Source organism: Astatotilapia calliptera, chromosome 12, assembly GCF_900246225.1.
Source record: "Astatotilapia calliptera chromosome 12, fAstCal1.2, whole genome shotgun sequence".
In the NCBI taxonomy this organism is placed as follows: domain Eukaryota; kingdom Metazoa; phylum Chordata; class Actinopteri; order Cichliformes; family Cichlidae; genus Astatotilapia; species Astatotilapia calliptera.
This window is the reverse complement of record NC_039313.1, coordinates 37,490,518-37,510,746: the sequence shown is the minus strand read 5'-3', so window position 1 is coordinate 37,510,746 and position 20,229 is coordinate 37,490,518. Positions and strand designations below refer to the sequence as shown.

The window sequence follows — 20,229 nt, the reverse complement described above, 5'->3', positions numbered from 1 at the left end:
GAGGGACCATTTTAAAAACATATATAAAAGTATTTAAAGCAGAAAATTCACATTGTTATGAATATAAACATTTTCTACCGTATAATTTTCCTACCATGTTGGAGCAGGAGGGTGGGTGACCCACCATCCTGTATTTGGACCTACTACATCAGAGCATCTGCGTTAAAATAGTGATGTCGCTCTATAATGAGTGACTTTGAGTTTAGTGAAAGAAATGTTCATTCTAATTGTAATTATGAACTATGTGCAGATATTCTTGATGCCATTACAACTGCTGAGCAGTACAGGCAATGTTTAAATCGCCACGCCTCACTGGAAGTGTTTTATTTGTGTTTTCTTTTAAGTGCTTCACATGTTAACTGTGTTGTGTTTCATACATGACTTCTGCTCTTTTGTTTCTTAGAGTTCTCGTTTCTACACTGTGAAGCCTGCATCAGCATTAAAGGATTTCTTCAGCCTGCTCGAGCTGCAGGTTCTTGCTTGGCAATAATAATCTTATGGTCGCCCGCTCGCTGTGTGTGCAGTTTCTTTCTCACAGCTCATCACTGGAGTGAATACTCACTCACTACTTAAGTGCATGGACGGCTGTTTATGTGTATCATAGCTTTCAGTTATAAACCACAGACTTTATAATGAAGCAGCTTCTCTGGTTGAATCCTGTCATCCTCCTGAGGTATCAGATTTCTCCAGAGAGCCGCTGTCTTACAGCCTCCGACTACCTACGTGGTCTCCGTTAGGGGGGGCAGAAGAGGCCCCAGCCCTCCATGCACCAACAATCTGCAACAGCTGATCCCGGGAAAAACAGACGTTCCCAGCATAGAGACAGAATCTGTCCACTGTGATCTTAGTGTGTGCAGTACTGCAGATTGTGGTATAGATGTGATACCAAGTAAATGTATGGCCAGTATTGCTGATACCAATGCTGATACTATAAAAACAGCTTATGCAGGGGAGAGCAGTGTATCATAACTTATGACATGAATCATAAGTTTGCAACTTCTGCAGACGTTTTTAATGAATCACTGTGATTCTGCAACACTGAGTTAATAAAAACACACCTGTGAGCTTTTCATTTTAAACTTTTTGTAGACCTGAAAGGTCCGTGTGCCTGTCTGCAGAGCACAGTGTATGAAATGTGCCTGAGACCGGAAAATATTGCCTTAACTGTTCACCAAAGCCTGCTGTATGTGACAGTGAAAGAATGATATCGATGCTCCAAATAGATTTAGACTTACAAACCGTTGTTTGAGGGCAAGTCAAGGCAGTTCAACTCTACTCAGTTATGGTGCATTATAAGCCATATATCTTTAATAATTTATATTTTAATTATGAACTATCAACACTTGAAGATTCCCCCATCTCCTCTGAACAGAATGGTCTAAGAATGACCGCTCCAGCCCCTACGGTTAGGAAATTATGGCCAGTCGTTTGACAGGAATCCATAAAACCAGGAAGATTCAAATTGAATATTCAGAGTGGTTGACTGACATCCTGTGTGTCTCTGTGCATTTGTGTTTCCATATGTGCTCATATTTCTAATTGTGTGTATCTGCTGGCTGTTCTTTCGTGTGTTTTTAAAATTTCTGCCAGTTTTTCACAGTTGAACAACAAGTAGTTTTGAGTGAACGTCACCTTATTCAGCTTTTTTCAGCTGCTCATTTTCCAATATTTCTGCTTAAGTTGTTACTTTTCTGCTGAATTGTCGTGTTTCTGCTCTGTTTTAGTTATTATGTTTGTCTTAAGTCACGATATTTTTCAATATTCAAAATGAGCAGATCCAGTTTCACTGGCATAGATACACACAGGCCACACGCTTAATAAGATAAGATAAGATAAGATAAGATAAGATAAGATAAGATAAGATAAGATAAGATAAGATAAGATAAGATAAGATAGAACTTTATTAATCCCTCGGGTGGGTTCCTCTGGGAAATTCGACTTCCAAAAAAAAGCACAGCAACGACCGAAGTTACAGTTACAGAACTGTTATATATATATATACACACACACACACACACACACACATATATAAATACAGAGACAAATATAAATAAAATATACAAAGGGGATAAATAGAATAAATAGGAATAAAAATAAAAATACAAGTGAATTGCACATTTCAAGTATTGAGTCTATTGCACTGTTGACTATTTACAAAAGTATTGCACAAGGTATTGTACAGTGAGGTGAAGAGGCACTACAGCTTAGTTGTTCCCCCCTCCTTTGTCCTCCTGTTTCCCCTCCCTCTCCCCTCCAGAGAGGAGTTAAACAGTCTGATGGCGTGTGGGACAAAGGAGTTTTTAAGTCTGTTAGTTCTTGTCTTGGGGAGAAGCAACCTGTCACTGAACAGACTCTTCTGATTGTTTATGGCCGTGTGCAGAGGATGCCCAGCATTGTCCATAATGTCCATCAGTTTCTTTAATGTCCTTTTCTCTGCCACTGTCACCAGAGTGTCCAGCTTCATGCCGACCACAGAGCTAGCCCTCCTGATCAGTTTCTCCAGCCTGGATGAGTCCTTCTTTGCTGTGCTGCTCCCCCAGCACACCACAGCATAGAAAAGTACTCCAGCAACCACCGACTGGTAAAACATCCTCAGGAGCTTCCTGCAGATGTTAAAAGACCTCAGCCTCCTGAGGAAGTACAGTCGGCTTTGGGCTTTTTTATACAGGTGCTCTGTGTTGCATGACCAGTCCAGTTTATTGTCCACCCACAGCCCGAGGTACTTGTACTTGTTGACCACCTCCACCTCCTCCCCCTCTATCTGAACCGGCAGTGGACCTTCTCTGGACCTCCCGAAGTCCACAACCAGTTCCTTAGTCTTTGAGGTGTTGAGTTGCAGGTGGTTTGTGTGACTCCATGCGACAAAGTTCCTCACCAGACTTCTGTACTCCTCTTCCTGATCATCCCAGATACACCCCATGATGGCCGTGTCATCTGCAAACTTCTGAATGTGGCATAATTCAGAGTTGTAGCAGAAGTCAGAGGTGTACAGGGTGAAGAGAAGAGGGGACAGCACAGCTCCCTGTGGTGCTCCTGTGCTGCTGACCACTGTGTCAGACGTGATGTCCTTCAGCCTGACGTACTGTGGTCTGTCGGTGAGGTAGTCGGAGATCCAAGCCACCAGGCAGGGGTCCACCTCCATCCTGTTCAGTTTTTCCTGAAGCATACAGGGCCGGATGGTATTAAAGGCACTGGAAAAGTCAAGAAACAGGATCCTGACCGTGCCTTTTCCCTCATCCAGGTGTGAGTGGGCTCTGTGTAGGAGGTACAGGATGGCATCCTCCACTCCGACACCCGCCTTGTATGCAAACTGTAGTGGGTCCTGGGCATGTTGTACCTGTGGTCGGAGGAGGTTGAGGAAGAGCCGCTCTAGAGTCTTCATAAGATGTGACGTCAGTGCCACCGGTCGGAAGTCATTCAGCTCATTGGGCCGGTTCTTTTTGGGGACCGGGACGATGCAGGATGTCTTCCAGAGGGCGGGCACTCTCCCCAGTCGCAGACTGAGGTTGAAGACTCGTTGTAGCGGCTCCCCAAGTTCAGCAGCACACGCCTTTAGCATCCTAGGACACACCTTGTCTGGGCCTGCTGCCTTTCTGGGGCGAAGCTTCCTCAGTTGCCTCCTGACCTGATCCACTGTGACACTGGGAGATGTTTGGGAGGAGGGGAGGGGGGGAGATGTCTTGCTGCTGATTGGAGGAGGGGGGTGTCATGGTGTCAGGAAGGGGGGGAAGCGAGGGAGGCAGGAGAGTGGGGAGAGGACTCTGTAGTGAGGGTGAGGGTGGGGGGGTTGTGGGCTGGTCAAACCTGTTGAAGAAGTTGTTGAGTTCGTTTGCCTTCTCCACAGTCCCCCCCACTGTGCTTTTCTTGGTGTTGTGGCCTGTGATGGTTTTCACACCATTCCAGACCTCCCTCATATTGTTCCTCTCCAACTTCTGCTCCACCTTCCTCCTGTAGGTGTCCTTTGCTTCCCTCAGGCAGCGTTTCACCTCCCGCTGTGCTGCTTTCATCTCCTCCTTCACTTTGCTCCTGAAAGCCTTCTTCTTCATGTTGAGGACAGCTTTGACTTCCTGTGTTACCCACGGTTTGTTATTAGGATAACACCGTACCGTCTTAGCAGGGGCGACTGTGTCCACACAAAAGTTGAGGTAGTCCGTCAGACAGTGTGTCGCCCCCTCTATGTCCTCACCATGTGGGCTCAGGAGCACATCCCAGTCTGTGGTGTCATAGCAGTCTCTCAGAGCATCCTCCTTTTCTGGGGTCCATCTCCGGATGGAGCACGTTGTGACCGGCTGCCTTTGGACGAGGGGTGTGTATTGTGGCTGTAGGTAAACCAGGTTGTGGTCTGACTTCCCTAGTGGGGGGAGGGGGGTGGCTCTGTATGCACCTCTCACATTAGCATACAGTAGGTCAATTGTACTGTTGCTCCTTGTGGGACAATAATAGTCCCTGTTCACTCTATGCTGTGTGTGCGTGTCCTAAATTAAAGGTAAGAACACACACTCTGACACACGGATGCAAATATAAGTCATCTTTATTTATAGAGCACATTTAAAAGACATCAAGTGTCGGCCAAAGTGCTGAACAGAGGGATGATATGGTGAAAAGAATTAAAATAGATAAGATGAAAACATCATAGAAACATTGAGACATCCGTATATGTTTGTAAAAAAATATGTGTACATGCAAATATGCACATATACAAAAATGTACACATTCACACTCAAGCACACATATGTGAACTTAAAATACACGTACACGTGTCTACACATGCAAACATCATCCAATGAGATAAAAGAGCAGAATAGCTGAAACACAATAACAGAGGTGTCAGAGAGATCCGTGGAAAATAGGAGGGGCTTCAGATTGGATTTGAAGACTTCCAAGGATGAAGAGGATTTCATGAAAGGGGGACGACAGCAATGGAGAAAGCTGTCATCTCTAGATTTGAACTGGGAGCGTGGAAGTAATGACAGCATCTGACTGGAGGAGCGCAGAGTTCGAGTGGGGCGGTGTGGGCTGAGAAGACCTGAAATGTAACCTGGAGCCATAATAATAAACGCACACGCAGCTGCAGAAACCCAGCATTACTGGGTTTCTGCAGCTCCTGGTTTCCTGTTTAATACATTCACACAAGCAATCAAACGCTATGAATCCTTCCACAATGTTTGCAGTCACTTTGTAAAAGTTGTACAAAGGCAGTCACGGATCAGCTCATGATCTGGATTCATTGTGGCTGCTACACAGATACTTCTGGGTCACTTCTCTCAGTTAGGAACCTTCCTCACCAAACTGACTGTTGGACCACACCCCTGGTTTCATGAGAAATTGTTTCAGCCATGATTTCTCTTCCTGTATTTCAGAGTAAAGACTGAAGTGACAAATGGAAGCATGTTTAAAAAACACAATGTGAGAGAGACGTTGAGGTCCTTAGAAGTTACCCTGGGTTTTTCTGTCACCCTGCTAGATGTTACACACCTTGTTATTGGACTGATTTCTACTGCTGGACTACTCCTGCGGAGAGTAACAATACTCTTACTAATTAGCTCCCTTTCACACCTTTGGGGATATTTATTTCTGTGTTTGCAGCGCTGTGAGCCAGAACAGCGAGAGAAAAATCTGCAGCAGCGACGAGCCGAATGCTTACGTGAATCGCAGCAGCTGCACATGTGCTACGCTGAATTAGAGGATATCTTTGCTCTGGATTTCTATTTCTACTTTTTTATTTCTATATGATTCTTCTTGCATCTAAACAAAGATGATTCAATTTGCTAAATGTTGATGGCTCTTCGTGCTCAGGTGTAAATGAGACGTAATATTTGCTCTTGGTTTGGTTCTCCTGTACAGAACCTTGCAGTACAACAGAAACCTAAAAACATTATTTGTAGTTGTTATTCTTAGTTGTTCTGCTGCCTAAATACCACAGGGTCTGATTATGAAGTTATTGAGCTGCACATACGTTACGACCTGCTTAAGTTCGAGGTCACAGCGTCTGTAGAGCAGCTGGAACATAATGAAGTCTACAAGGTTAAAGTTTTCTCTTCAGTTATTGTTCTTTCTGCTGCTTGGTTTGATGGATCTGAGAGCTTTTGTTTTTATTATTGTTATTATAATTATCATGAATATTTTACTCTCTAGAAGCTTTAAAATAGTGTTTGTGTTTGAAAAAATTGATTTAAGAATTGAACAGAAACATCTGTCCTTCTGAAAATGGCCCAAAGGCACGGAGACAAAGTCAAAGGATGCAACCTGTAACTTTCTCTTCCTTCATGTCAGGACCATCATCCATGATTTATATAAAATGCATATAGCAACAGTAGCACTTTAGTTTGGACTTTATGATTTCTGTAACTGGAAAATATTATTTTGTTTAAAGACAGAAGTGACCGCATAGTTGCAACATCAAAGGGAAATATTAATTAATTAGCATCAAGTATATTTGTTGCTTAAGCGTTTGCACTATAACTTAAGTAGGATTATAACTTTTAAGGAAGGAAAGATTTCAGATATTTAGTTCACTGTTTCAGTTATTTTATATGAAATTAAAACATTTACGTTGGTCAAATATGATGCTCTAAATCAAATAAAAGTTTGAAAATAAATGATGTATTTTTAAATGCTGCAACAAATGTTCACAAAAAGTAACTATAATTAAAACCAGTTAAACAAAATCAAATGTTTGAATCATGCTTAACCAAATGCCAGGCTGGAGAGCTGAACCTAAAGTATACGTAGAAAGATTTCAACATCTGAGCAGTTTTTAATGTTTTTATCACATATAAATGTCACAGCAGTGGGTCCTGGCCCAATGCTTTGTGTTTTTGCTTTTCTTTGACTCTTGTTTTTCTTGCTTTTTGTTCTTCTTATTTATCAGGCTCTCAGTAATCTTAGTTCTCCCTCCCTCAGTGTTCATTTCAGCCTGTGTTTAGTTTCTGTTCCCGTGTCCCACGTTTCATCGTTTCATGTCGAGTCAGCCCTGTCTCTCTGTTTCCTGTGTCTCCCCAGTCAGCCCCGCCTCCCTCGGGCACTCATGTGTGATACAGAGTAATAAACCTGACTACATTTGCTACACTCTCTTTATTACCTGTTACTTTAAAATTCATACACTAATTATGTCTGCCCATCTCTCTAATGTGAAGGTCAAAGGTCAACATCCCAGTGACATAAGAATAATCCCAAAGGGGCAAAGGCAGCGGTTAATTTAGCATAATTAGCATTAAGGGTACAGCAAGGATATACTTTTACCAACCCGTTCTCACTCCCGACGCGTAAAATAATGACGATTTGTCACGTCCCTTAACTTCTCATGCTGACGCCTAAGGTACCCTTCCACGTTTTTATGTGACGCTGTGGGTTGTCAATTCATTCCAATATGAACGCGCTCGCGGCGATCAGAGACGCTTCGAGCAGAGGCTCCAGCCATCCATTTATTCCAATAATAACCCCGTCACGGCGAAACATGACGTCGTGAAGCACAATCTAACTGGAGACCCGGGGACCCTCTCCGCGAACGGGTTTTTCTCCCTAATTTAATGCTTTCTTTTAATGACATCGTTAACATTTCTCAACAAAAACACGTGAAAGTATCACTGATAATTCAACAATAAAATGGCTTCATGTTGTGGCCATCACACAGTGTTTTCCAAACTGATTCACGATCTGAAAGTGCTCAGATTTAACGTACATAATCCTTTGTTAGGTTTATTATTTTCATTTCACACGTAAAACACATTTATAGATTCATTCACCACTCCTGTTAGTTTTGGATGCGCTCGGCTCCAGCCAATCAGACCAATTTACGCAGACGCACTAATCCCGTAACTGCACACTACCCATAATCCTCGACCGCCGTCGCTATGGGAATGAAGATAACAACAGCTTGGTGCTACCCGTTATTCCTTTATTTACTCTAAAATAATAACCAGCGATAATACGAAATTAAACTGGCCCAGTGTTTAATTATGTAATTAAAAATTGCAAATTTTAGTATTTTATTTTTTACAAATTGCAATATTTATCTACAGCGCGCCTTTAGCGACACGTCAACAGATCTTAAGCAAGGCGATTGGATGGTTTTTACTGCAATGCATCTTGGGAGTCGCAGTAAATGTATCTTTCAACTCACGGTCCTGCAGCGAAGTTTTCGACTGGACACGAGGCAGATCCTAGCTAAGTAAGTTGTGATAAACTGTGGGTAATTTGCATGTTCACTGAAATATTAATTTCAGTGATATTAAACTGATATTAAACTTGAAATGTTTTCACAGAGCAGTCTGTGTACCAAGAGAACTACTTCTGCAAAAGTTTATTTAATTTTTTTTGTGATGTATTCTCATGTGTAAGACACTTGCTTGGCCACCCAGCTAATGTTAGTACTGCTCTATTTTAGCAATGTATCTTTTCTGTAATCAATTCAGGGTTTTTTTTAACCCTATTCACGTAATTAACTCAATATTAACGACTTTAATCTCGTAATTGATTTTTTTTCTAAATATGGTGTAATACTGCCTCGTAACATAAGTTATTTCTTTGGTCATAAATTATTTTTGTAATCGTTTCACCAAAACAGACCTGAAATAATCCCTACATGTTCCATTTTCATTTGCAGAAATGACAAAGCCAAAAACCAAACCATGCCCTTCCTGTCAGGCCCCAAACACCTGCAACAGGAAGACATGCAGTGGATGCCTGGGCAGCCTGAACCTAAAGGAGGGATTGAAAAAGAAACAAGAACAGTTTAAAAACAGTAACTGGGCTGCCTCTGTTAAAAAAAACAGAAATGCGAGCAGGGTGGTTAATTCAGCCCAGTTGTCAGTAAGTTTAAAAGTTCTGATCTAATAAGTGGTTGGTCTGCTAGACAATTCTTTATTAATCACAGTTGTCAATGTTTTCTTGTATATCATGAAGTAAGAAACTAACAAGACATGTATATACACATAAAATATTAATTTATAAAAGAGCATAAATAAAAAAGTTATTCACATCAGAATAACATCATCACACTAAAGACATCCAACTAGAAAAAACTTGTTAAAAACTATTTTTATTTAAGCTACTTCTGATTTTTAATTTAATCGGCTATTAACTGAGAGACAAAACATTTCAAGATGGATTTTATCATACATTTACAGGTTTGGTCACCATAAATACTTTTTAACTATCGACAACAATAAAACAACAAAGATGTGAAACTTAAAGGTTTGTTATACATCCGTTTGCTTACATGAAAGACTGGCTGCATGTTTTTCTTTGTTGTTCTTGCAGGTTTCAAAGCTACACGCCCTGGGCTACCAGCCAATTCTGTTTCTTGGACAGTTTGACCGTAAGGGCCGTATAGTAGGGGACGTGATCACTCAGATCGAACCAGCGGAAGGTGCTGCACGTGACATCCTCATGAAGATGAGGAAGCTTTATGAACACCTTCTGAGAAGTAAGATGTGCTTTGTCCATTATCTGTAACCAGGTGTCCTTATCAGGTAGCCTATCCTAGCTGTCTTTGGGTGATACTCATGGTACACCCTAGATAAGTAGGCAGATCATCACGGGGTACATAGAGACAAACAAGATGGTGAGGATGAGGATAGTTAACAGTCACCAGCTATTCTATTCTACTTACTCTATTCTGTTCTGTTCTATTCTAGTATTCAGCCAAGGTTCAGACCAGTAACCTTCTTGCTGTGAGGTGACAGCTGCCCTACATGTCCTGTTGCTAACATGAAAATAGTGTTATATCTGCCTTATTACCTCCCCATGTGTCGGTCACATCACCAAAGCTAGCCATACTGAACCTCTGGTGTTACCCACCTGAACAATTTTGTATATGTGTGTGTATAGTATGGTCTTTCACACTCATGTATATACAAATGTAATTTTAAAAATCTTCACAAAAACCAGACCTGATAATTCTCTTCGAGACTTTCTAGTATAACAAATGTTATAATGTTACCAATATGAACACCAAGATTCTTAAATAACTTATATACTTCTTAAGAGGTCACCTGATTACCTCCCTGAGGTAGTTAGCATCACCATTGTACAAAACTCCTAAGTCACAGTACTAGCTTGAAGTGTCAAATGTTATGCACTACAAAGTCAGGAAAGTAGTGTCATCAGAGGAAAAAGTCATTATCTATCTGGATTTATAGTCACACTCATTAATTTTTTAATGTACAATGTAGAAAAGCACTACAGATGTCACACTACCCCCGAGGGCACTTGTACTGAATGATTTGGGTCAGTGAGTGTGTGAGATGACTTATTTGATGCCAATATTTACCAGTTGTATCTTTAGTAAAACTTAACTGAAAACATGCAAATCACTACTTATTATGTGTTTATGTGTACTGTACATTTTTTCAACCCATTTTAATGAATGTTTAATATTTAAAATTTTTCAGAATTACAAGCTTCACCTCCTGCTAAACGTTCTACACCAGCAGCTGGACCATCCTCTGCTGACAGTGTGGATGCTGGACCAGTCCCAGACCCAGAGGCTCTAAACCAGGAATTTATTCTTCATTTAGAGCCTGAACCAACATCTTCCCTCTGTCAGCCTCCTGCATCCTCCTCTTCATCTCTGCTTCCTCCTGCATCCTCCTCTCCAGCTCTGCTTCCTCCTGCATCCTCCTCTCCATCTCTGCTTCCTCCTGCATCCTCCTCTCCATCTCTGCTTCCTCCTGCATCCTCCTCTCCATCTCTGCTTCCTCCTGCATCCTCCTCTCCATCTCTGCTTCTTCCTGCATATTCCTCTCTGTCTCTGCTTCCTCCTGCATCCTCCTCTCCATCTCTGCTTCCTCCTGCATCCTCCTCTCCATCTCTGCTTCTTCCTGCATATTCCTCTCTGTCTCTGCTTCCTCCTGCATCCTCCTCTCTGTCTCTGCTTCCTCCTGCATCCTCCTCTCCATCTCTGCTTCCTCCTGCATCCTCCTCTCCATCTCTGCTTCCTCCTGCATCCTCCTCTCCATCTCTGCTTCCTCCTGCATCCTCCTCTCTGTCTCTGCTTCCTCCTGCATCCTCCTCTCCATCTCTGCTTCCTCCGGCATCCTCCTCTCTGTCTCTGCTTCCTCCTGCATCCTCCTCTCCATCTCTGCTTCCTCCTGCATCCTCCTCTCCATCTCTGCTTCCTCCTGCATCCTCCTCTCTGTCTCTGCTTCCTCCTGCATCCTCCTCTCCATCTCTGCTTCCTCCTGCATCCTCCTCTCCATCTCTGCTTCCTCCTGCATCCTCCTCTCCATCTCTGCTTCCTCCGGCATCCTCCTCTCTGTCTCTGCTTCCTCCCTGCATCCTCCTCTCCATCTCTGCTTCCTCCTGCATCCTCCTCTCATCTCTGCTTCCTCCTGCATCCTCCTCTCCATCTCTGCTTCCTCCTGCATCCTCCTCTCCATCTCTGCTTCCTCCTGCATCCTCCTCTCCATCTCTGCTTCCTCCTGCATCCTCCTCTCCATCTCTGCTTCCTCCTGCATCCTCCTCTCCATCTCTGCTTCCTCCTGCATCCTCCTCTCCATCTCTGCTTCCTCCGGCATCCTCCTCTCTGTCTCTGCTTCCTCCTGCATCCTCCTCTCCATCTCTGCTTCCTCCTGCATCCTCCTCTCCATCTCTGCTTCCTCCTGCATCCTCCTCTCCATCTCTGCTTCCTCCTGCATCCTCCTCTTCATCTCTGCTTCCTCCTGCATCCTCCTCTTCATCTCTGCTTCCTCCTGCATCCTCCTCTCCATCTCTGCTTCCTCCTGCATCCTCCTCTCCATCTCTGCTTCCTCCTGCATCCTCCTCTTCATCTCTGCTTCCTCCTGCATATTCCTCTCCATCTCTGCTTCCTCCTGCATCCTCCTCTTCATCTCTGCTTCCTCCTGCATCCTCCTCTCCATCTCTGCTTCCTCCTGCATCCTCCTCTCCATCTCTGCTTCCTCCTGCATCCTCCTCTTCATCTCTGCTTCCTCCTGCATATTCCTCTCTGTCTCTGCTTCCTCCTGCATCCTCCTCTCCATCTCTGCTTCCTCCTGCATCCTCCTCTTCATCTCTGCTTCCTCCTGCATCCTCCTCTCCATCTCTGCTTCCTCCTGCATCCTCCTCTTCATCTCTGCTTCCTCCTGCATCCTCCTCTCCATCTCTGCTTCCTCCTGCATCCTCCTCTCCATCTCTGCTTCCTCCTGCATCCTCCTCTCCATCTCTGCTTCCTCCTGCATCCTCCTCTCCATCTCCACATCCTGCATCTCCCTCAATTTCTACGGTGTACACCTCAGATGTCCCAAACAAAAAAAGGACAAGGAAAGGTTAGACGTTATGGTATTGTAAATGTACGAAACACATGACAGGTTCGTTAAGTTTGTTAAGATTTCTTTTTCTTAATTTTTGCATTTTTTCCAGTTTTACAGAACTCATGTAAATATTTCATTTGTTATTTTTCAGAATGCCGAAAACACCGTACACAGAAGATTTTCAAATATGAAGAGATAGTAGACAGGAGAGTTGTAAATGTAAGTAATTTAGCCTGCTGTTGTGCAGATTTGTTTGCGTCTTTGGACTTCCCAGATTTGAACTGTGCCTGACTGACTATCCATAAGCCTTTGTATTTGATGAATCTTCACTAATTCAGCCACTGAGTCAGGATTTCGCTCCAAATAGGAAATTAAATAAGAACAGACCACCTGATACGACCTGGTCATGCTGCCTTCCTGATGTTTACGTTCTTTAAAGTCCTCCTGACATCATGCTCATTATGAGTTTTGGAGGTGGACATGGTCAACACTTTTAAGAGTAGGCATAAGACTTTACTTCTTTATAGAGCTTATAGTTAGGGCTGGTTCAGCTCAGCCCTTAGTTATGCTGTAATAGGACCAGACTGCTGGGGGTTAGTGTCCCCCCCCTCTCTCTCTGTCTCTTTCAGGGTTATGCAGGCTCAGTATTGGTTGAAGATGCAGTCACGTCTCCTTTTACTGAAAACTCTCCCCCTCTTCCTCACCACCATCTGTAAACATACATGTCTCAGTAATGCAGTTCATGCATGTTACTAACTAAACTTCTTCCCTGGAGTTTCTGTGCTCTCTCATCCAGCAGGTTCCGATGGATCGTGGCTGCTGCTGTGGTCCTGCTTGACGTCTGCTTCATATATTAATACTCTCTGACTTGATTTGATTAATTTATATTACAATGAAGGTGTATAAAGCATGACATGAATATAGAAGATATTTCATCCTAAAAAATTGTCATATGTCACAACCTAAATTGTCCTATTTTGTGTGTGGTTGTTGTTTGTTATGTTTTTCTCCTGACAGTGGCAAAGTGTGGGATGACACATGGGAACCTGCGCAGTTTTACACACAGTAAACCAGGCACCACAGGCCGCAGAGATCGCACAGTTCACAGCTTGTAGTTCAGCATAAAAGTTCAAAATAAAATATTTACTATACATTTCAACCAGTGTCTCTGTTTCACTCTCTAATTGTGGCTTAAGTACCTAACATATTCATGAATCTGATCGATCAATAATATCTTCCCTGCACTCGACATCTCATAGTTTTACATATCAGCCAACATTATTGTCTACATGCTCATAAATATAGAAGTGACTTGCTTATTATAACATATTACTGCACGTATAGTAAGTAACACCTACTGTGTATGGGAGCCTAAAGCAAAGTTAACTGCACCAGTACCAGCTTCAGAACATATTGTATATTATATGTTTCTACCTTTTTGTAATATGTCATGTTTAGATGCAGTGACAATTGCACATTTGGAGTTGTGGTCATATGTGGTTTTTATATACAGGGTATTAAAAAAATTGACATTTTTTGCTATTTTTCTTGTTTGTTTGCACAATATTATTGTGTACATATTACATATGTAACATTATGGTTAATATTATTATTAGATATCAAAGATACAATTTGATTGAGGGTTTTCCTGTCATAATTTCAATAAAAATGCAATTACACACGTAAACAATAGGATCAAAATAAACTTTTAAAAAGTCTGTTGATCAAATGCTGATTTTCAAAACATTCTAGAGGAAAACAGAGATAAAATAATCTGAACAGTAACAGTGATTGTGGATGATGATGGAGGCTTGAATGGATTATTCTGTTTCAATCAATAGGTTCGTATCTATGACAATAATTTGATAAGTTTAACAGGTTGGTTTAGGCCTGGCAAAAAAGCAAATACTCACAAACTTTTGTTTTTGAAGAATGTTGATCTTTTTTGGGATGAAGCTATCTGGCAAAATGAGACAGCCCTTTAACCTCATCTGTACGTCTATCATGTGGCTGTGGTACTGGATTTTGGTTAGATGCATATGCAGGTTACAGCTGGGGAATGGCAGTATGTTGTGGATTGATTTGGCATGTTCAACCACTGTTACACCAAACTCTCTCACTTATAACATGATCAAGGCCTCTTACCCAGTGTCATGGATTCTCTGTAGTTTTGGGGACACGGGGCCAAAGTCTGAGGCAATAAGTCAGATCAAAGAAGGCAATGATTCTAAAATGGGAGTTTACTTATGTCATTGTATATATCCAGGAATATGTGCCAGAGGATAGTTGTGATGAAATCAATATTAAATCAAAGTATTCCTTAATTACCACAGCTGACACGAGTTCTCCATAGCTGCCTGCTGTCTCAGGATCTGTCTCCAAAAAGGACCAGGGAGCGCTAACATGTTATGTTCTAAACTGATGAAGAAAATGCACATTAAACATAGTATAAACTTACTGAGTGAAGTAATGTCAAGAGGATTCCTTTAGCTCCTATTGGGTTGGTTCCTTGATCAATGCAATACAGAATCATTAATCTGGTTTTATGTAATGTCCTCAAAACATGTCAAAATGAGGCTCACTAGTCTGTGTGGCCTCCACATGCCTGTATGACCTCCCTACAACACCTGGGCATGCTCCTGATGAAGTGGCAGATGCTCTCCTGATGGATCTCCTCCCAGACTCCAGGACTAAAGCATCTGCCCACTCCTGGACATTTTGTGGTGCAGTTGGTGGATGGAGCGAGACGTGATGTCCCAGATGTCCTCAAATGGATTCAGTTCTGGGGAATGGGCGGGCCAGTCCACAGCATCAATGCCTTCGTCTTGCAGGAACTGCTGACACACTCCAGCCACATGAGGTCTAGGATTGTCTTGCATTAGGAGGAACCCGGGGCCAACCGCACCAGCATATGGTCTCACAAGGGGTCTGAGGATCTCATCTCAGTACCTAATGGCAGTCAGGCTACCTCTGCTGAACACATGGAGGGCTGTGCAGCTCCCCAAAGAAATGCCACCCCACACCAAAACTGACCCACTGCCAAACTCATGCTGGAGGATGTTGCAGGAAGCAGAAGGTTCTCCACGGTGTCTCCAGACTGTCACAAGTGCTCAGTGTGAACCTGCTTTCATCTGTGAGGAGCACAGGGCGCCAGTGGCAAAGTTGCCAATCTTTGTGTTGTCTGGCAAATGCCAAACATCCGGCACGGTGTTGAGCTGTAAGCACAACCCCACCTGTGGACGTCGGGCCCTCATACCACCCTCATGGAGTCCATTTATGAACGTTTGAGCAGACGTGCACATTTGTGGCCTGCTGGAGGTCATTTTGCACAGCTCTGGCCTTTCTTTCCTACCCCACAGTACCTTCCCTTACCATTTGTTTCCTACTCTTTTACTTCTTCTTTGATCACGGTTGTCTTTCTAGATAAGCAATTTCATTTGCTCTGGGGCGAGTCACTGGCTCGGGTGCATTCTGGGACTGTCAGTTCACCAGTGTGCTGGCATGCTTCTTAACAAACACACCACTACAGCAAACATCTATTGTAATTGTTGATTTCTTCGACAAAACACTGAACAAAAAATTTACTTGTGAGTGTGCTGCCTGGTGCTTTTAAATTTTGTGATAATTTGAGCAGCCCAGAAAGCATCCCATAAATTAAATTATGTTATCGTATCTGAACATGTACACTAGTCATTAAATTAGATGGGAAATAATGATTCAGGGTAAACAACTGCACCAAGGGAATTCCATTTTTCTTCTCAAAATGTAAAATGTCTGTTGAAAAATCACATTGAACAGAGATGTGATTAACTTTTTATTTTACCAAACAAAACATCAATGATGACACAATCAGTCTTCATCAGAAGTGCTCAAATCACTCTCAGTGGCATCGTCTGGAATGTCCTCCTCCTCCTCCGAGTCCATTTCCAGGAGTGGTTGGTGGCTGAGGATTCTCTTGTACACGTCCTTTACTTTGAGCATTTCAGCTTTCAGTTCACTTTGTTTTTTTAAAACCAGGCTACAGAGTCCCTTCTGTGCATCCTCCGACATGCCAACAAAGGAGGCTGTAAAAAGAACAAAACAAATAAATGAGAAAAGTAAAAAAAACAAACAAACAAAAAAACATCACCTCATAAACACAAGGAATTAGGATGCTGTAATTAAACATTTTTTTAAAAGGGAGAAGGCAGTGTTAGCTAGCAATCTAGATATAGGTAAAAGATCCAGTAAGACTTTAGCATCTGCTCTTATTTTCAATCGATTCATCAAAAAAATTAATAAATAAATAAAGTGCTTACAGTCTGAGGAGATTGTCCCCAACACCACAGAACGCATTCGCAACACTGTCCAGTGATGCTGCATCTCCCTGCAGAGCATCATCTCCTCCTCTCTCAGGCGCCTCACAGCCATCACCTTCTCAAAGACCTTTCTCTTTGTCCGGAGGTCAGCAGCAGCTACAGTTTAACAACATCAGATGGGAAAACATAGCAGCATATTATGATTCAAGAACAAAACATTCAACTACTGCTCAGATACTGGGAGTTTGTTTAAAAAGGATATTTAGAAATCAAGAGCTTACGTTCACTTGTGCTCTGCCAGGGCCAAACGTCGCTCTGCATGAGGGCATCACTGGATACGATTTGCTTTGTTGGTTCAGCGAGCTTGTTGTAGTCGTCAACAGCAGCCGCCAAGCGTTTCTTCTCAACTAAGATGACCTTGCGAATTCTGTGTCGCCTCTTGTTGCTATCTGTAAATAAGCATAAAAAATTCACACCTTCACATAATGTATATAGTTACATTTTAATCTACACTCATCAATTTGTTTGCTGGAACAAATCACATCCAGCTCAAACAAACCTGGATCTGATTTTATTCTGTTTACAAAGTAGCTGCACAAGCTGTACAAACTCAGCATCAAACGGTCCGTTTCAAAGAAACTGGGACACCATTTTGTCTGTAAAGACTTTGTGTTCGCACTCTGATGATGACGACAAGCTCCTCTATTCGTGCCTGCAACGCTCCAAGGCTGCCATCAGTTTGATCACTTTCTAAGTGAGAGGAATATTAATCAGAGCACAGGATGAGTAACAGTCACCAAACTACACTGGACTCTGTAATCACTGACTTGATGACATTCATTATAAGACATCTGGAGCCTTCATGTGCTGCTATCTCATGATAATCATGAGATAACAAGTATGTTGGTGTTCAGGTTTATAAAACCAACTAGTACGACATTATTTCAACCCAGGTTCTATCCAATTTGATGAAACGCAACAACTCTGCCATAAATTTGCTTTTCCAAGGCTTATTTTTCATTGTTTGTTGACACTGTCAGAAAGATCTTAACTCTAAGTTCTTTAATGAGGCCATGGTGGGTCTTACATGATATTTTGTACACGCCATCAACTGTTAACTCCTCTCTGAGGGAAGGAGGGAAACAGGAGACAAAGGAGGGGAAACTAAGCTGTAGTGCCCTCCTCACGACATACCTTGGCAATACTTTTTTAGTCACAGTGCAATAGATCAACTGATGTGCAATTTTTTTATTTTTTTTCCTATTTATTCTATTTTTTGTATATTTTATTTTATTGTCTCTGTATTTATTTTTGTGTGTTGTGTGTGTTGTGTTTTTTTTGTTGTATATATATATATATTAAAGTTTAACTGTAACTTGGTCGGTGCTGTGCTTTTTTTGGAAGTCGAATTTCCCAGAGGAACCCACCCGAGGGATTAATAAAGTTCTATCTTATCTTATCTTATCTCTTATCTCTTATTATATTGAGACTCACCTTCAGCCCATTGCTGCAGTGTGTCGTCATCCACACCCAGCTCATTTCTGCTCGCATTCAGGCTCCACTTGTTCTCTAAGGATCCTTATGATCTAAGAATGCATTCATAAATGTCATTCATATTGACATTAAAAGAGTACTGGTGTTTTCCCCCCATTACCACACACATTAAAATGGGTGTTGAAAAAATGACCTTTAGATATCACTGGCTCAAAGTGCGGCCCAGTTGTTCCACTTTCCTTTTGTTCCACCCCAAAGCCAGGAGGGTCAGCATGTCTGTTCGCCCTGCATTTCAGTTAGTATACAAATTAGAATTAATGAGCAGGAGACTGAGTGGAATCTCAGACACGGACACACACCTGCTTTAGACATGTACTTCGTTGTGATGGCCGCCCTAGACAGGAAACTGTTTACTTGTTCCACCTCTTCTCCAACTGTTGAACCGGCCCCATCCTGAAACGCACCTCCCCATTTGATCTATAGAAAGGAGGTCACAATACATGACTGCTGAATTCATTCAACCTTATAACAAAATGTCTCAAACTAATCCAAAACTACAAGCTGCAGTATACCTCGCATTTCCAAGTGTGAGCTTTGCATGCATGACGGAGAGAAGAGGAAGCATTGACAAGAGGTTCCTCAGCTCAGGGCACTGCTGAGCCACCTTGGTTAAATAGGGGAAATATTTACAGGCCACATCGGAGCAAAGGAACGTAATATGTCCTGGGACGCTAGCTGCCAACTTCCTCTGGAGAAAAAGGGGGTAAGCAAAGATCTCCCCTCGAAACATGTTCAATGCAGCTAAGAGGACTCCGTGGCGACAAACAGCTATTTCCATGCCCTCCTCATCCAACTTCCCAGTGGACTTTTTGGACGACTCCTTTGCTGCAGTCCAAGATGAAGATCCGCACAACCCTTTCCCCGGGACCTATACACTCAAAGATTTTAACATAAAAGACATGACATGATGAAGCCCTATCAGGGACAAACTTTTTAAAACAAATGCATAACAATTAGCTGAATTAGCCTCGAGTCACACAAGACCTCAGATCTCCCCAGGACAGCACTGATAACACAAAATAAAAATCATGTTGTTTTTTTTAAATACACATGGTGACAAAATTAAGTACACATTAAGATAAAGTAAAGTAAATAGTATTACGACAACACCAAGAGAAAAATAAAAAAAAAATATCGACCCATCCATATATGTCTACACACACAAACACACACACACACACACACGTAAGTGTATATGGTTACGGCATTAACGTCATTTTAACAAGATTAACAGCACTAATATATATATGTGTATCTTACATGATTTGTGTGTCTCTGGATGTATTTCACAAACTCAGCAACTTCCTCATCTTTTTCAATGAAGACACCTTCAAAGTTCCCCTGCTCTGAAGTGCTGAACGAACACAGTGACAGTTGTTTGAAAAGAAACATTAAAATACATTTTTCTACAAATCCATATTTGACTTATGTCCACAATGCATAACGTACCTTGCATTAGACTGAAAGCGATAAAGCTTGCGGTTTCCATCAACTGAGACGGCAAGCATGTGTGGAGTGCAGGCAGGGCAGCTAAAGCATGGCTCCTTGCACATCCTGTCCACCTCAAACTTTACAGCACTCCACTCCAAGAAACTTTTACTGAAGGCATCAGCTGATATTCGGCCATTCTTTTACATAGAGGACATACAACAGAATATTCAAGGACAGTCAGCATAAACATTGATTTGCACAATTTCCTTAAACTTGGCAAATTTAGAAACTCACCCTTCCAAAATGGGCTGTTTGTTCATCCAGCATTTTGACAAATGCCTTAAGTGACATCCCTGGTGCAGCCTTCTTAATGTCATAGAAAGACTGAAAGACATCCATTGAAAACAGGGTGCAGAAATTTAAGGTGCCAGGCCAATATCCACTACCCAGGATGTCCTTAACTGAGGGGGACCACATTAGGCCACAGCTGGTGCAAGGTTATAACGGCCTTTAGAAAGGATCAGGAGAAATTCAGTCATGGCTCAAAGCATTCATTTTTTTCATGTTGTTTTCAAATCGGTCTGGTAAATCCAAATGACCTTTGACAGGTGCCCACATATACTGCGGGCCGAGGGTAATTAAAACAAAGATAGCAATGCACAATTTGCAATAAAACCTCCAAACACATCTATTGT

The 20,229-nt window shown here is 42.2% G+C and overlaps 1 protein-coding gene across 1 annotated transcript; it reads right to left on the bottom strand.

The window, feature by feature from the left end:
* Nucleotides 1–16,052: 16,052 nt before the first annotated feature.
* Nucleotides 16,053–19,656, bottom strand: LOC113034059 (uncharacterized). The gene is made up of 8 exons (XM_026188353.1): nucleotides 19,553–19,656; nucleotides 19,364–19,457; nucleotides 18,403–18,520; nucleotides 18,044–18,127; nucleotides 17,198–17,299; nucleotides 16,831–16,998; nucleotides 16,550–16,705; nucleotides 16,053–16,315 (listed from the first exon to the last, which is right to left on the bottom strand). Exons 1-8 carry the CDS (start codon nucleotides 19,654–19,656, stop codon nucleotides 16,101–16,103), a joined length of 1,041 nt encoding a protein of 346 aa, XP_026044138.1. The 3' UTR covers nucleotides 16,053–16,100.
* Nucleotides 19,657–20,229: the final 573 nt, after the last annotated feature.

What these genes read in the sequence shown, in the direction of transcription:
- LOC113034059 (XM_026188353.1), bottom strand. Translation starts at nt 19,656, where the DNA reads ATGTGCAAGGAGCCATGCTTTAGCTGCCCTGCCTGCACTCCACACATG. An exon ending in GAAGTACATGTCTAAAGCAG is followed by an intron (nt 18,128 to 18,402) that starts GTGTGTGTCCGT and finishes TTAGATCATAAG; the next exon opens with GATCCTTAGAGAACAAGTGG. An exon ending in GGGGACAATCTCCTCAGACT is followed by an intron (nt 16,316 to 16,549) that starts GTAAGCACTTTA and finishes TTCTTTTTACAG; the next exon opens with CCTCCTTTGTTGGCATGTCG.